This window comes from Amblyomma mixtum, chromosome 7, assembly GCF_055824585.1.
Source record: "Amblyomma mixtum isolate Tamu chromosome 7, ASM5582458v1, whole genome shotgun sequence".
Classification (NCBI taxonomy): Eukaryota; Metazoa; Arthropoda; class Arachnida; order Ixodida; family Ixodidae; genus Amblyomma; species Amblyomma mixtum.
Window position 1 is genome coordinate 46199372 of NC_143018.1, and position 17202 is coordinate 46216573.

A 17202-nucleotide genomic window follows, 5' to 3' on the forward strand; every position below is an offset into this window, starting at 1 on the left:
AGTTCAGTTCTTGGCAATATTTAGGTAAGTTGACCAGCTGTATATTGCATAGTCATTTCTAATAGCCCCCTATTCAGTTAAGAAGCGAAACGATTGAGAGGAAACTAGACACCTTTAGCATGCCATGTTACCGTTACCGGAGTGCCGGGAGCCCGCTCACCGCCTGTGAACGCGCTCTGATTGGTCCAGATGCTGCAGGCGTGAGCGTTGCTGCCGGGTACGTGGCGCCGTCAAGGTGATGCGCATTAGCTGCGGGCGGGCACCCGATACTTCGGTAACGGTAACACGGTATGCTAAACGGGCACGCCTATTGTGCCCAAGTAGGGTCTGCTAACGGTTGAGGTCGTTTTTGTGCGCAGTGGACTATTTCGACCAAGAAACAAGCCCATTCTTATTTGCACCATAATGCAGTGTTATCACGTGCTCAAGTAGTGATCGCATTGAATACGGCGGCTATGGTTGTACTAAGGACGGTCGGAAAGTTCCGTTTATTTTTTAGAATTGATGCAGGCAAAGTGACCGCCGTCACGAGTGTCGTGCGGCTGGGGACAAACTGAGGTTGCCTGTTGCACTATTGCTGACATGCTCTCTCTCATCATTAGGCAAAGCGCGCCGATTTTGGGCTGTTTCTACGCCGCTGCCCCGAATGCGAGGCGGCGAAGCCGAAGCCAAGGAGGCTCTGCTGTAGGCGCGCGAATGTTCAAGATTCGCTATCGGACAGCTACAGCAAATCCGCTTGATGCCTCTAGATCTTCCGCGCGTTGTCATCACGCTTAAAGCAGGTAAGTAAGCGGTAGTCGAAGTTTTATTTTCAATGAATCGCGACGACGCGCTTCGGAGTCTGATCAGGCATGCGGCGTGTGCGAGTTTGTGCTCTACCGTCGTCAGTTTTCGGGCTCGGCATGTCACCGGAATCTAAAACCGCTGACAATTTTCGTAGAACAATGTTCTTAATTTAAACGCACTGAAATGCAGCGCTCGCTGCATTGCCGTGCACGCTGTGGAGCAGAAAACAAAACTAGGGTCGCCTTTCAGCCGGAAGCAGTCGTTCTCATAACCGGAAAGCAATCCCTTGGCAATGTCAGTTGAGAGGCAGAGCCAGCTCTCAAGGAGACGCCGTATCAGTTTGCTGCCGAACAACGAAACAACGGCCGTGCGAGCCTCTAGAGCGGCGCTGGCATGTAAACATGGAGGCAGTGAAAGTGAAGGTTCGAAAAAAAAAGCGTGCGACGTCTGTCGTGCCTTGTGATCCATGCAAGCCTACAGCAAATGAAGTTGAAGGAAGGCCTTCGGAAAGCGCAGGCGTTGAGAACAGCGCACCCGTTCAGCCCGCGGCCATTGGCGATAACAAGAGTGAGTCACTTCATCGTGCTTCTAAAGCCGTGCCTGCGCCAGAGTGTTCAGATGTGCCGCCGTGCGAACCGAGCAGTGGCAACCGCTGCGAAGAAGCGAATACCTCGCGGGATGCGATCTCTGATGCAGTCACACCCGAACTACCGAGTGCACCTGTGGATACGAGCGATGAACCGAACTATGACAACTACCCGAATGCGATCAATTTGTCGCTGGCAGGAGTGATTTGTGCTCCGGAATTGCCAACGGCTCCTGTAGAGGCGACCGGCGATCCGGGAGATGACAGCTACTCGACAGAGTTCAAAACTACGCGGCTGCAGGAAACATTCCCAGCAGATCCGCTTCATGTAGTGCCGACTGCTCCTGCAGACCTGTGTGCTGGCGAAGGTGCGTACGTTTTTCCGAGCTGTCCGGAATACCCTGCGGCAACACCGCATTCACAGGCTGCGAACTACGGAGCATCTTCCGCACTTACTCTCTGCGGCTTTGATGTGCTGAGTCGAAGCAAGGATGTCAGCAGGCTGCATTCAGAACTTTTAACTGTCCTCGACAACCGAACATTGGTGCGGCCATTGACGGAAGACCAAGCACTTGGGCTGTATGAGAGCGCCTGGCTGAAGCAGAGAGGATCTATGGTAACCGAATTTGTCGGCCTTAATGATGAAAGGAACCTGAAGCATCACAACCTGTACGTCTTGCTAGCGAGCTACTTACGATCCAGAGAGCTACTTACTGAAACAACAGGTACATTGAACAGCTTGCAAACACAGACTGCAAAACATGAAGCTGGCACGTGGGACCTTGTGTCAGCCTCTGTTACAGGGGTGGGTACATGTTCGGACAACAGGCAGGTCACTGGAACGCATCATTTTGAGAAAGCACAGTACAATGGTCGCGTGGCATCGCTCATGGCTTCATCTGCTGAGCAACTGCTCAGGCTGCTAAGGGAGAAACATGTGGTGCACATGCACAATGTCAGCACCCTTCGGATCCAAATTGATTACTACTTCCAACTGGTCCTTAGTAGAGGCCCATTCAGGCACCTCCGAAGCAATTCACCTGTCAGCTTTCAAACAAAGCCGAAATCGGGTGACCGTGTTTCCGAGCTGAAGTCATGCATCAGTGTCCTTTTCTCTTTCCTGCGGAAAAGAGTAAAGGATGAGGTTTTTGTGAACGAAGTGCGGTCATGGGTGTGCAAGTTGTCCAGCCTGCTGCTACGTGTAGCATCCCTGGCTGATCACTTCTTCCTGCTGAATCACGTGCTGTGGTGCCCTCCGGGGTTTCACAAATGGGCCATTGGTCTGGTTCAGATGCCCAGTCCTACACTGCACCACCGTCACCTCGAAATTGGCCTGAGGTGCTATTATGTGGACTATACCCTGGCAGCCTTAGCCACGATTCTGTCACCAGTTCAACCTCTTCAGGGTACCTCTGCGACATCCACTAGCCAGGTACTGCGCAAAGAGCTGAACTGCGAAGATGACATTGTAGCCTTAATGAACCAGGTACCTTTTTCTGGTATCTGGGATCTTTTATGTGGGTTGTCTGAAAATTCAGATGCAAAAGGTATGCCCGAACTGGATGTTCTCAAGGTAATTGCAGTGGCATCGCATCTGGTAGCCATCCTTGGCAATGGGCTGAAGACGTATAGCAGTCGCTCATACAAGCAGCTAAGCAAATCAATCAGCTTCCTGATTCATCACACAGTTCACTATGTGTCAAACCACTGGTCAGCATTCCAGCAGGCACACAGTAAAAGTGACACTCCCATTCTAACACGCCTCCAGGTTGAGTACGATCACTTTTTTCTGCGCGCAGTCAACACCATTTTTTTCTCTGAGGACACTGGAGCATGGCAGTTCATGGCCAACCTTCCATATGATTCCGTGTCTATGGCTATGCGGTGGCACTTAATTTGGGTCCTCCACAACAGTTACCAAAAAGAGGAGCAACAAGTTCATTTGCCTCCCTCTGACATTTGCAAGGGGTTGCTCTGCGCAAGCCACAGGCTCTCTTTTGAAGAAGTGCTGAGCAGGGCGCCACATTCGGACGTCCTTTTCTTGTTGACTGCCCTTGCCAACATGGCAGATGGAGTTGCTCTCACCCATGTCATTGCTCTTGAAATCTTTGAGGTCACATATCTGAATCAGAACTTCAGAGAAGTGCTTGCCAAAGAGGGAAGAAATTTGTTGTCGTCCCTTGCACAGAAGCAGCCGTGCATTGTGTCGGTGCTCTTAGATGCCATTCAAGACCACATGTTGGCGTTGGGTGCAATGTCTTGCCACTTGATGCAGGTGATGCCACTACAGCTATGGCAGCCCGACAAAGAAGATCTGGACACTATAGCCCACTTCCTGCTCTACTACCCACTGGACTCGCCTCAGAGCTTTTTGTCTCGGCTTCTGATCGACCGCCTCAACTATGGCATCACTGAGCAGGGCCAGCTCTTCCTGGAACGCAGCCTTCACCAATTTCTGGGAGCACTGCTGCTTGAGGCCTACGAAAAGCTGTGCACTGGCTACGTCGACAAGCAAGCACGATACTTGTATCATGTAGCCACAAGTACTTACAAGTCGGTGACGCCTGCGGAGTTTGTTGCCTGGCTTTGGAACATCCTGTTTAAGTTAAGGCTGCATGCTTTCGACACTGGCCATCAAGCCCAACTGAGCCTTGTCGTAGATGGGAACCCACTTTGGGGCATTGCGCCAAATCTGCAGGAATATGAGTGGCTCCAGTCAATCTGGAAAGCTAGTGAGTCCCTTCCATGTGCTGCCTTCTTGTCGCTTTCCATTGGGAGAGCAGGCCACTACCGAGAGGAATTGCTCATCGCTGGCCTCAAGTCTATCTCAACCCTAGTCCTTAACAAGCAGTATGCTGCAGCTGTAAAGTGCGTGAGCAATATTCTGCCACTTTTCTACATGCGACAGGAGATGCTCGTAACCAACCAGCAGTTTCTGGCAGACCTTCAGCAGATTGTTCTTGCAGACAGCAGCTCCCAGATATCTACGCGGCTCGTTGACTTGGAGTCTGGGCGCTGTGTGCTCAGGCTACTTGCTGCTACAATGGCTAGACATGTTCAGCAAGCCAAGGGCTGGGGCTTTCCATCACTGCCTATCAGACTTTGGGTCTCATTGCTTTTCAGTCTCCCAGGTGTTCCTATGCTGAGGGCAGCACACAAAGCTAAGGGCCAGAGGGACGTCATGTACCTTGTTGACACCTTGGTACAGCTGGCGCACTTTGAGGGAGACTGCCTCGAAAGTGTGCTGTTGCTGCTGTCAGAACTACTTGCCAGCGTAAGCGTCCCGGCAGGACCACAGTCCATGAAGACCTGGCCAGCAATGGTGCCTTTTCGCTCTGAACCAGCATTTCCGTGGTTTGCCTTGGCAGGCATGATCGCTGAAGCTCGGCTGCCCGCTGTGACCACTGCTTGGAATGCTGTGCTCACTGCTGTAACACGGTCAGCACGGTGCTCGTCTGAAGTCAAGAAAGCCTTGCAAGCACCCTTGGATGTTCTTTTGCTGTACCGCTGGGCTCACCAAGCTGTACTGACCGATGTGGGCCACCCAGCCCTAGTTCTCATATGGCAGCAATTTTTGTCTCAATACCTGCAACTGTGTCCCGACGGCATCAGTGCAGGCCCACGCTTATTTGAAGGTGGCGGCTATTCGTCTTTGCTTAAAAAGGTGAAGCAGCGTCTGGTTGAACTGGAGAAGTATTTCTCCCTGCTGTGTTCAGATACAAAAGTGAAAGGAGCAACAAAAGTTTTGAATGAAAGGCTGCTCGTAAGATATCGCAGCTTTAGATTGTGGTTGGAGGAGAGCCACAACCTTCTGAGCAGTGGCAGGGACATCAGCACTTTGCCGTCGCGGTACTGTCCCGACGAATTTTGTGCCACTGTTCAAGGCACTGGGCAGCTCTGGCATGACCTTGTGCCCGTGGAGACTTGGAAGTGCGAACTGAAAGACTTGGAACTGTCTGAGGGATTACCTACTTCCCACCAATGCAAGAGCCAGCACCAGAGCTTAGCACAAACTTCTGAAAAGCGTGTGGTATCTCGGTTCAAGACATATGAAAATCCCGCAACAGCACCCAGGGTGCCCGCCATGAATCCTGTCATTCCGCCCCTGCCACTGATTGCATCGGAAGTGCGCAGTCTGGTTTTATCCCAGTTGCGTAAGTTGCAGGACCAAGCGAGTGCGGTTACTGGCCAGTTGCAAAGGCTGGCAGCCCTAGATAGTGAATGTCGAGAGAAGTTGCTGCCCATGCTCTACAAAAACATTCCAGCATCTGTGAGCCGGACGCTCTACTGTGGCAGCGAATGCAAAGGTGCAGTTCGCTTGAAACTGAATTTCTTCGAGGCTCACCAGGATCCAAACGTCCTGCGGAAGATCAAGCAAAACCGGACAGAGTGGCTTGCCACCGTGACAGAGCCACCGCATGCCAGCTGCTGTGCCTTTGTTCACCTGGAGGCGTGCCTCACACACTTGGTGCAGAGACACCGCCAAGCGTCACCCGCCGATAGGGTTGCACTGCGGGCGCTTGGGGCTGAGGTGTTCTTCGACCTGGTTCAAGCATTGTGCAAAGGAATGACAGACTATGCTCCCACGCGACAGTTTCTGACCTTGTGTTTGGACATGGTGGGAGAAGAGTTTGTATCCAACAGGGCCAACCAGTGCTTGCCCGTGCTGCGAGCAATGCTCAGAGACCCAAGTGCTGTGAGCCACGTGGCTCCCTTCTTCACTCCTGCGGCTGCGGATGATGAAAAGTATGCAGCAATGTACCAGGCCGTCAGTTCCCGCATTGTCCCAAACCTCTACGCAGTTGTCTTTGTGTTGCTGTCCAAGTTTGCCCTGCCGAGTTGGTTGACAAGCCTTGCACGAAGTCAAGTCGCACGAAAGGAGCTGCTCTACGCCGCTGGGGAAGCACTGTACAAGTGTGGCTTTCAGCCAGTGGAACCTTTGCTGCCTCTGGTCGAGCTACTCCATTCTCATTTGCACAGTTTGGTGCTGTTCAACTTCCCTCAGCACTACGCGTTTACGCTTGACATCATACTGAAGGGCTCATCGTCCTGCTCAATACCTGTAGCCACTTGGAGCATCTTTTTGCAAGCACTGGGTTACCACGTGCCTGCCAATGCAGCACAGGCACACGACGAAGAGTACGCAAAGCACCATCGCATCTTGTCACCAGACGATGTGGCAGGAACTTTGAATTCTGTGACAGTTCACTTCACGACACTGCGAACATCCAACACTTCTATGGCCACGGATGGCCTCTATGGCAGACTGAGACCGTACATGCATGTGCTGTCTCGTTTCTTCAGCCTTGTCACACACTGCTACCTTTGGGAGAAGGTTAAGTCTCCTAAGGATGATTTACAAGAAGCTGCCAAGAGTGTACTAAACCTCTATGGGCCCTGGCTAGAATTAGCTGAAGGCAAAAGCACGTGTGCACCATGGATGCCAGAAAGTGCTGGTGAAGCTTCTCTGATGGCAGATTCTCTTGTTGGTGCACTAAATTTCTTCCACCGTTGCTGCCATGGTGTGTGGAATGTTAATGTCATGTCTCTCGTGTGGCAGCACTATTTCATCAAGTATGTGTGGACTAGTCCTCCGCACTACATTGCAGACTCCATTCAAGCTGCTCTGGGCAGGCTTCCATGGTTGCAATTTTCACCCACCCCAGAAGACCTGAGGCTGGCCTGCAAGCTATTGGTGGAAAAGTATTCCGGCCACTTGTCTTTCCTGGTGCATGTCTTTGTGAAAGTGCCGTGGCAGGCATGCTTACTCAATGCTCGGCAGCTCGCACCTGATCTTTGTGTAGACTATTACTCGTCCTTTGCCGAGCTTGTTCTGGGTCTTGCATGGCGTCCGGACATGGCCATGTTTGTATCAACTGCCCTCGAGCCCCTTTTTAAGCTTGACTGGGGCCTGCTTCCTGTGGAACTCGTCTGGCGCCTCCAGAAGGTGTTCGCCAGCAGCTGCGACGTCCACCAGCTGCTTAAACAAAATGCCGGAATCGATGGGACAGCCCTCGAGTTTGTGGCCGCCCTCTCTTGCATGATGCCGGGCCAGACTGGGGACCCCCACAAGCAGCACACATTTGTCAGCACGCTCGTCGGGTTGTACAGCTCGGCTCTTGACATGGCCGACACTAAGGACGTTGTGCGACTGCTGCCCCAGTTGCTGGATCGTTGCCAGGCGGTGCAGGGCCCCGTGGCTCTCCTGGGCCGTGCCTTGTCTGTCGTCGACAGCTGTCACGATGACAGCCCCCAAGCGCAGGCGTTGCTCGAAGGTCTCCTGCACTGGCTCAACGCACGGCCGGGACACCCCATCCTGCTGACAGTGTTGGCGGCAGCATGCGTCAATGTAGCTTCGATGCCGCATCTCGTGCGTGTGACTGAATGCTGCCTCACGGCATTCCTGCGAGAGTCCACTGCTGATGACGGCGGCTGGCACCAGGTGGCTGCTGTGTTTAGGGTTCCCGAGTTGACGCTAGCAGACTTCCAGGAGCAGTGTGCCTGCCAAGCAGGACACTTGACGGAGCTGTGCTACGTGCTCCACTGTCTACCCCAGTGCCGCTGCCCCGGAGACGAGCGTGGTCTGCTGGACCAGCTGTTCGGATGGGTGTCCCGGGGTTGTGCCCCCGGCTGTGCCAGCGGGGAGACCGAACCCAAGCTCCTGCTGCTGTGGGCCAAACTCCTGGTCTTGGGCCAGCGCCAGCTCGACTTTGGCAGCTGTCCGCAAGGGATCTTCCCGCTTTTGGCCGAGTTCTGCACGATGCTGGCTGCTTTGGGTGAAGACCGTGAGACTGGTGGCCTGCTTGGAGCACTGGGCATGGGACGCCGGTCGCCGTCGTCCCCTGGTTTCCGAGTCTGCTGCCGTGCGGTGTCTGCGTTCGTGGCAGCTCGAATCGGCGAGGACAGCGCAGCACTGGCAAGCCAGACGCTCACCCGGCTCCAAGCCCTGCAGACCAACAAGGCTTACTCATCCCTGTCGCAGGAGGTGAAAGAGGCCCTGGGCATTGTGCAAGACAGTAGTCTTACACTTAGGGACAGCCTGCGTTTAATTCTTAAACTAGCTGATTTTCTGTACCGTGACAAGGCCTATCTACGAATTCTTAACCACTGGCAACGCGTAGCAATGCCTACAAGCAACGACTTGAGTCACATGACAAACTGAGCTGTGTTTGTTTGCTCTGTACAGTGTGCAGCTATGTCACACTTTTGTCACAGATTTGTTTAGCGATAATGCCAGCTCTTTACTTGTATTTTAACGACATGTGTATGCTCACTGAGATTTTATTTTGTGAAGCTTGGTGTGATCTTTATATGCTCTTATTCTTTTACCTGTGAGCGAGCTTGAAACATTATTTCTACAAACAGTGCACAAGTGCACTGAAAGTGTTAGATTGTTATCCAGTATTAGTCGTACTGCCTTCCCTTTGCTAAAGCAGTGAACAAACTCTTACAGAGTGCCGTATTTTGCACACAATACATGAGTGTGCTTGATGGCCAAGCTACTGATGGTTCCCTTTATTCACATGAAAGATTAGAACTGTGAGTTGTCTGTACAATGCAATGTCGTGTAACATGTTTAACACAAATCTGTTCGTGATAGCTGCTGATTCTTTACGTGTTTTTAGATGTGAGGTGTATGTTCACTGAAATTTTATTTTGCTAAGCTTCAGTGCTGCTCCTTTTATACTCCTTCTTTCATCCTGACCTATGGCAGAGATTGAAACTTTATTCTGCTGTTCGCAAGCGGGGTCAAAGTGTGATCATTACCCAGATTGAATCACCAGGCCTTCCCTGCTGCGAACGAGCTCTTACACAGAGTGCCTTATTTTGCACACAAGACATGCGTGTGCTTGATGACCAAGTTTATACTCAAGAGACTGAATCATCGTGCTTTCCCTGAAGCGAATGAGCTCTTACACAGAGTTCCTTTTTTTGTACACAAAACGTGTGCGCTTGATGACCAAGTTGTGATACTCAAGAGAGCGGTGTGCTTTTACGAATGACTTAAAAATCTTCCAGTGTAACTGTCGTGCACTCGCATAGCTGTGGTAGTGGATGAAAAAATGCATAATCATAATGTTGTATCTCAATTGTGTTCTTTTTTTTGGCATGGCCTTCTTGAGTGTTGTAAGCATAGCCTTGCTTTGCTGAGTTACGTCTCAGATGTGTTCTTCCTTGATGCAGCTGGAATCTGTACTGAGGAAGACAGGGTGACAGGGTTTGCTAAGGTCAAAAATGTGGGCAGCGAAATCATTCTTGGCTGTAAAGAAGCCTGTGCTGTGTTCTTTCAGCGCCACTGTCCGCTTGGACCAAGCAGCTTTGTGTTTAACCTTAACCACAACCTTAACAGCCATAACTGTAACCTAATGGCATTGCTAGTCTCACCTGCTAATCAAAACCAGCTCTAGTCTTCTGTTGTTGCTGCCTGGTTGTGAGCACTGCATTTGAGAAGCCTTGTGAAACTTGTTCTAAAGGTGCACCAGAGATGTCATATGCGTGCTTAGGTAGCTCAAGGCAGTGTTTTTTGTCATGCAGTATTAAGGACACATTAGGATCCAGTTCAGTCATGCTTCTATTGCCCCTCAAAATGATCACGCATCGATTAAGAAGCACTCTGATAGGCTAGGCTTGCTTTTGCGGACAAGTCAGCTCGAGTTTACTTTTTTAGTCCAGACAGCCATTGTGTGTTCCGTTCTTGAAACCTTCAGATTTCAAAAGTGGAGGTGCTTGTTCACTAGTGTGGCAGGGCTACTGCAGGCAGTGCTTTGCCCACACACACTGGATTAGCATGGGTAAAATGCATCCATATATATAATATCCATGAATGCTCGCTTATGTGATAGGCAAAGTTGTGCTTTTGGAAAATAAACTGTTTTAAGCTTTCCAATTGGAACGGTGTTCTTGTCATATGAGTCCTTGTTTAAGGATGTTGCCAGTTGGCAGGGGTACATGAAAAAGCTATCCTGCAGATTTTCAACGTTGGTGCTGATGAATCTTATCATCATGTACCAGGTTTTATGGGGCTTGCAGGATTAGACTTCGAAAGCGATGCTGCTAGCACTGCTCATATGGCAACACATTTGTAGCCAGGTGAGCAAAATTAATCTGTTGGACAGTCATTTTTTTATTGCATGTAGGTGCACTCGGCATCATTGTTAAGCATGCTTTCATGTCAAAGTCAGAAAGTAACGTAAATAGGTAGAGGTACAATGAATATGAGCGAGAATGCTGTATTACGATGCCACCAACAGTTGCTGCCCAGATATTCGCGTTAAGCATATATCTATTTTATATTGAAATGAAATTTAAGCGCACACGAAAAACGCACACAAGAGGAGTATACACACAGGACAGCGCTAACTTCATCTGATTTATTCGCAGGTAAGAGAGCGAAAATATTTACCTGCAAATAAATCAGATGAAGTTAGCGCTTGTCCTGTGTGTATACTCCTCTTGTGTGCGTTTTTCGTGTGCGCTTAAATTTCATTTCAATATAAGCTATGCACCATCTAGCCCGAACAGAAGTTTTGTTAAATCATATGTCTATGGCAGTGGATGTATAAGGAGCTTTCTTTAGTGCAAACAGCATTTCTGACATGCGTAATATGCCGTGGTTGAAAGTACTGCTGGATGGCCCCATCTAGAGGCATGTGGTCCCAAAGGAACAGGGAGTGGTGGGTACGCTTGCAAGGGCAAAGGTTTTTTTTTTTGATGTGCAAGCTGTTCTCTCATGACTGAACAATCAACTTTAGTACTGATGAATCTTTTTCAAGTTTTTCAAGTTCAGATGTAAAGGTAGGTTCTTGAGTGTGAACTACAGCGTGAAGTCATCTAAGGAAACGTATTCAGAGGGTGTCGGATAAATGATCGACAAAGAAGAGGGGTTAGGAAATCACCTACCTATATTACTTGATCCCTATATTAACCACTAATTATTATTTCATTGACATGTTATTAATATTTCTTGAGACTGGCATTTCATACCTACTCCTGTGAGAGAGCAGTACTGGTTGTAAATAAATTAAATCGGTAAGAAGACCACTGCTAGGCCACACAAAAGAAAGTGGATGATGGTTTGTCTTGAAGTGTATTAGGAAAGGATCGAAATGCAGTTAGCGACATAGTCAAAGAGGTGAAAAATAAAGGAACCTTTGTTATCTGTGCATGCAATTTCCCTCATCGGAGCCTTTTTGCCATTATAGGAATGGAGGAAACTGGGAAGACTTCATGGTATTGAGCCTCTGGCCACTCGTTTCTATCTTCAGGGAATGATGAGAATTGCTGCCCGCGGTATATTAACCTTTTTAACATCGTTGCATCAAGAAAATATGCAGTGCCTGTCTTCTAGTTGGAAGAATGGTTAAATGGTGAGCTTCGTTTCAGCATCACCTCACACTGCAGTGACATTTGAAAATCTCAGTGTGTTTTCAACATGTAGTTTGCATTGCATGTCGGCAGCATTAGCTCTCCTGAACATGTGGCGTAATATTAGGACCATATGGTTTGTTTATTAACATGCGGGTTTTGGAATTAAGTTGTCAGCGGGCTAACTCTCAGTTTCGTCAGTGTTGCATGCAAGCTTTTTTTTGTTGTTTTGTAATTCCTCGTTTTGGTGTCCCTCTTATGAACAAACCAAAAGAAAACAAAAAAAAAGATGAGGGAGTGCCTGCCCTAGCATATAGCTATTGCATGCATAAGCCAATCAAAATAACTGAACAGGGGCTCAGCTGTCCCGGAAAGGTAATTCGACTTTTTTTTTTGTATAGTATATAAAGCTTGATAACTGACTGAGCTGTGCTAACATGAAAAAGCCAGTGGGACTTGGCAATAACCTTGAGGCTCTGTGAGACATTGGAGACTTCACCTGCTCCCAAGCAAATACTATTCAAGAGACTATACAAATATGAACTCTCCGACTTTTCGGCCTTCCCCTGGGGCAATGAAGGACCGGCATTCCCTTCCACTGAGTGATGACTGTGGCAGGCTGCGTGAGAATGTGCTGAAACTTCAAGTCTGTGAAAATGCTAGTGCATAGTCACCTGGTTGATTCGTCATTTTTAGTTTAAAACACATTATCGGAAAACATGTTTGGTATGCAAAGGTAGAATTGCTGCGCCAATTTTGACAAACCACGCGAAATGACAAATTCTGCTATACGCGCTACAAAATTCAGTTTTTGCTTACATTTGCACCATGTCTGTGCAAAAATGAAACCAAAACTGAAATGCATGCGCCGAGAGAGATGCGGGGTTTCGGCTGTTCGAAAGAAACTGTTGTTTGATCGCTCAAAACGACGAGTGCAAGAGCAAAACCTTCTCTCTCCCCGCAGCTTGTGGTGCGAGGGAGAGAGAAAAGAGAGCGAGCAATTGATTTTTATTTATTGTTGAAAATCACTGGTCCAGAAACGTTATAGCCATTTACCTTTCTGGGACCAAAATGGTATGATTCGTTTTTGTTGCTGCTTAACACTCCTGAAAAAAACATTTCTAGACCCTTAGCAGCAGCACTGCCTTTTTGCTTGTTATTCTATGTCCTGCTTCTACAGTCTAGAAATGTAATTGATAAATGTTTGATAAAGTTTTGCCTGGTGGCTTGGCTTGTGAACTCTAAGAGAGGATGCTTCGCCACAGAACCATCAAAGGATATATATATTCCAAAGAAACTGCACCAGCACCACAGTGTAGTCGCCTCAATTTATGTGAGCCGGCTTAGAATGGAAGGTGTTATGGACAATGCGCTTGCACAAGGTGGTTCAGCAACCTCTTGATGCATTGCGACACGGTCCAGCGTGCGAGAGACACGCCACCCACGGGATTAGAGATGCCCATGTTGGCGTGGCCCCCGAGAAAGTCGTGGGAGGGGATCCAGGTCCGCAGCTGCGGATCTGAAAGCGCCAGGGTAAAGGGCCCTTCCTCAGTCGACTGCCATGCCGGGTGGGGATTATATCGACAGTGCATCATATAGTCTCTATTAAGTTAAGGGCAGTGTTATGTAGGCGTTCGCTACGGTGACGTCACATTGGTGGACGCCCCGCAAGTCCAGCTGTGCGGGTCGGAGTAAAGAGAATAGGCAAACGCATGGCAGCCTTTCCAAGTGCTCCATGGAATCCAAATCAGCGTTGTGTGCGTGACCCTAGTGCAATGACGGGCGTTGACTGGACACAGGGTCAAGGCACAGAAGCGGCATTGTTCTGTTTCGGAAGGGCCAAGGGGAGTGATTAGGGTATGGAAAGAGAGGCCTGCTGCAATCCCATGTGCACGACTAGAAGCAATTTTTTGGGGCCATTACAAAAGATGACAGAGTTTCTCAAAACTTTTGCTGTGCAGTACACTACACATCTGAGCTCGCAGGCGTGGCCGTGGCAGCAGTTATCAGCGCTCCATGCTGCAGTAGCAAGAATCACAGCTAGAATGAATGGCTATGTTGTGTTAATAGCTCCCATTGTTGGCACGCCACGGGTAGCGTACCATCTATCGTGGAAAATGTCATATATATTCTCGCATAATGGATTTTCTTGACTCTAGTACGAATTTTTTTTTCATCCTTCTCAGACCGGATTCTGCAAGCCCATGTCCTGCGAAACACAGTTCGATCGTTGTCAATAACTTGCATGCAAATCTTAATTCTGGCCTTCAAACAGATGCAGTTTTTCTGGACTTTGTGAAAGTCCTTTACAAAATACTTCACATATATGCTTGCTGCTAAAACTTTTGTTAAACTTGAATTCTAACGGAGGGGATGAATATTTTCTGGCTAACCGTCCCTGGTTATCAGACATCCCGCAAGGATCATGTCCTTCATCCTCTTCTACTATTATTAATATATATATGAAAAGCTTACCCACGCATATCTTCTGTAGCATATCCGTATGTTCGCCAATGACTACATTATATATCGCACAGTTACTAACCACTCCGATCAGCTAGCTCTCTAGAATTACTTAATTGGTATACAGGACTGGTATAAAATCAATATGGCACATGAACCTAAAGCCTGATAAATGCAAATTCTAGTCATTTAACCACAAACGTACCTCTTCTGTTACCTTATACATTATCTAAAATCTCACACGACGCGACGCGGTAGAATTAACCCATTCCTGAATAAAACTTTGTGCAGTGACGTAACCTTGAACGCACATATTTCATTAATATTATCCGCTAACAGAAGCCTATGATTCCTCAAACGTCCACCCAAACCTGCGTACTTATTCATGCAACATAAGCAATATATTTAAAAGCAGAGTCCGCGGCATACCAAGTCTGTCTTGTCGCCGTCGAATCGTCAGTATGTGTTTATTTCATAAGTTTTTTTACAGAGCTCACTTCATTATTCGCTCTACATTAGCCTTCCGGCAAGCATCTAACTACGCACTTATGGTCGGTCAGCCTTTCAAGTTGCTGTTGCCCGCCCACGTGCGTGCAATAAATACGTCGTTTGCAACATCATTCTTTCTACTCTTATCCTTGCACTGGAACGGCCTTCCACACGACGTGGCCGCAATCATCTGCCCAACCGCGTTTGTACATGCATACTTAAATTGTTTTACTTATGTTTCCAACCCCGTATGTATACAAAGTGCAATAAAGTGGAGTGGAGAGAAGAGGTGTATGTGTTTGCATTACGCCTCTATCGATGTCCTGGCCGCGACAGCTGAATTTCTGTCATCAACGCATTCGAAAGCTTCAATGCAGAAGAGGAAGGCATAGTTGTACATGCTGTTCTCGCAGTAAAACCGATTCCGGTTCGCGTGCATGTGCATATAGAAGACAACAGTTCACTAAACAAAGGCAAGCGCAGTGGAGTATTCTTTATTTCGAGGAGCTATACGAATGTCGAAGTAGAAAACAACATGCCGACGTGGCGAATCGAACTCGGGTGGATATTCTGAAAAACTTAAATCACGCGCTCAAAAAAAAACAAACTTAACAGTGACGTCGTTGCCAGATTTTATTGTGATGTGACTGTGAGTAGCCAAAACGCACGTTAAGTTTTTAGTAGTGTAACAGTTTGCACAAATGACCATTTATCATATCACATAACTAAATTTTGGATAAATTTAATGGTAAAGAGGGGCTATTGCCAAGAGAGTGCTGAATCAGGTTTTGTTCGGGATTTCGGCTCACCGGCAGTCACATAGGTAGCGACGCCATCGCCAGCCGGTCGCCATCATTGTTTTCGTCGACTTTGATAAGTGGGGCCGTTTTAGCGACACGCAGGCGCCCTTTCGCTCGGCCTGAGACCACTTTGGTGAAGCGCACGCATCGACGCCAGACGAGCGACAGAGCCAGCACCATGTATTGCCTGCAGTGGCTGATCCCCGTCCTACTTATACCCAAGCCCATGAACCTGGCGTTGGTTCAGAATCACGTGATGTTCATGGTCCTCTACCTGACTGGTTTCTTCCTCGAACGCAAGCCGTGCACCATTTGCAGTCTGGTGTTCATCGCTGCCGTGTTCCTGATCTGCTACAGCGGCATGGGCAACTGCATCTTCTCGTTGTTCGTCAACTGCAACTCCGTGACCTGTGAGCCGGGCACGTAGCCTGTTGGTTGCGCCGTGCCTTCTTTCCGCCACCCCCCCTTCCCCTCCCTCCTGCAACCGTCCCGACCTCCGGATATTCGCCGTCGACTACAACGCAGCAGCAGCAGTTGCTGCAGCTTCAACAGCGATCTTGAAAAACGGTGCATACCTTACTGCGCACTGAACGGGACTGCCTTACAAGCCGCCCTGCCCCCTGTAACGAAGTCGCACGCGTGATGGCGCCTACAGCACTTATGGTTGACTACGGACTCGGAACGCTTGCGTAGCTTCTGGACGGATGGGATTTTTTTTTTTTCGGTCGCGGAGGGAAGAGTGAGGGGAAGGAAAAGAAACGAAGAAAAAAGAAAGAAAACCACGTCTTCCCCCGTCGTCTAGCGTGTGGACTGTGTCGTCTCTGCTGCAACCTGCCGCCTTCCGTTCTTACGCGTTGTATACCTAAGTGTATACCACCTGTACTGTGCTCGGGTTACCGCTGCTGCAAGCAGTGCGGCGAGGCGTAAGACGAGTGGCCACTTCTGCTGCTACACCACCCGTTTCCTCACCTGCTCGACTCGGAACCTTTTTTGTTTTCTTTATCGACTCTTGAAACGTATTAGCACCCAGTTTCTCCGTTCGCGGTTTCACCAAGCAACTTTTCTATCCTCTCTCGTGCTTGTCTCGTATTTCTACCCTTCCCAGTTTTTTTTTTTCATTGTTTTTGTATTGCTGAAAGAAAAAGACTGGCAAAGCGATAGCTGCGGCTATCGTCGTCGTCCGTTTTTGCATTTTCGCGTGAACACGGCGTACTGCTCTCTCTCTCAAAATAAAAGGAATGGTGTGACCGAGAACCCGTGTTTCCTCGTCGTGGACTACGCACCGTCGCATATCGTGAGGCGATGCCGTTCGTTTGCTTTTGCGCTATCTACAGAGTCGGGTTATTCGCCGACTGTGTGCCCAGAGTGACGGAGCCACTGTTGCTGTGTTGTGGAAAAATGCCGTGTAAACAATTCCCAGGTATCTTGGAAATGTCGCCCTGAGTTCATGAATGCCGTGTGACATCGCAGAGCATGGGCTCGAAATTGTCTAAAACACACTCTGCAGTGCTGCAAAACCAGCAATGTGTCATTGTACGGGTGGTCAATATTCTTCTGGAGCCCTCCACTACGGCACATCTTTCTTGCATTCTTCTCTCACTTCCTCCTTTATCCCTTCCATTACGGCGTGCGCGGTTCAGGTGTCCGCCAAGATGAGACATGCTGCCCCGTTTCCTTCTTCAAAAAAACAATATTATATATGTTTGACCTGAT

At 48.8% G+C, this 17202-nt stretch overlaps 2 protein-coding genes across 2 annotated transcripts; both read left to right on the forward strand.

Annotated features, from left to right (window-relative positions):
- The first annotated feature begins 420 nt into the window (after positions 1-420).
- Positions 421-10265, forward strand: LOC149335894 (ectopic P granules protein 5 homolog). The gene has a single exon (XM_089552441.1). It carries the CDS (start codon positions 1188-1190, stop codon positions 8532-8534), a length of 7347 nt encoding a protein of 2448 aa, XP_089408567.1. The 5' UTR covers positions 421-1187; the 3' UTR covers positions 8535-10265.
- A 5238-nt stretch (positions 10266-15503) lies between these two features.
- Positions 15504-16743, forward strand: bc10 (BLCAP apoptosis inducing factor bc10). The gene has a single exon (XM_089552442.1). It carries the CDS (start codon positions 15668-15670, stop codon positions 15914-15916), a length of 249 nt encoding a protein of 82 aa, XP_089408568.1. The 5' UTR covers positions 15504-15667; the 3' UTR covers positions 15917-16743.
- The last annotated feature ends 459 nt before the right edge of the window (positions 16744-17202 follow it).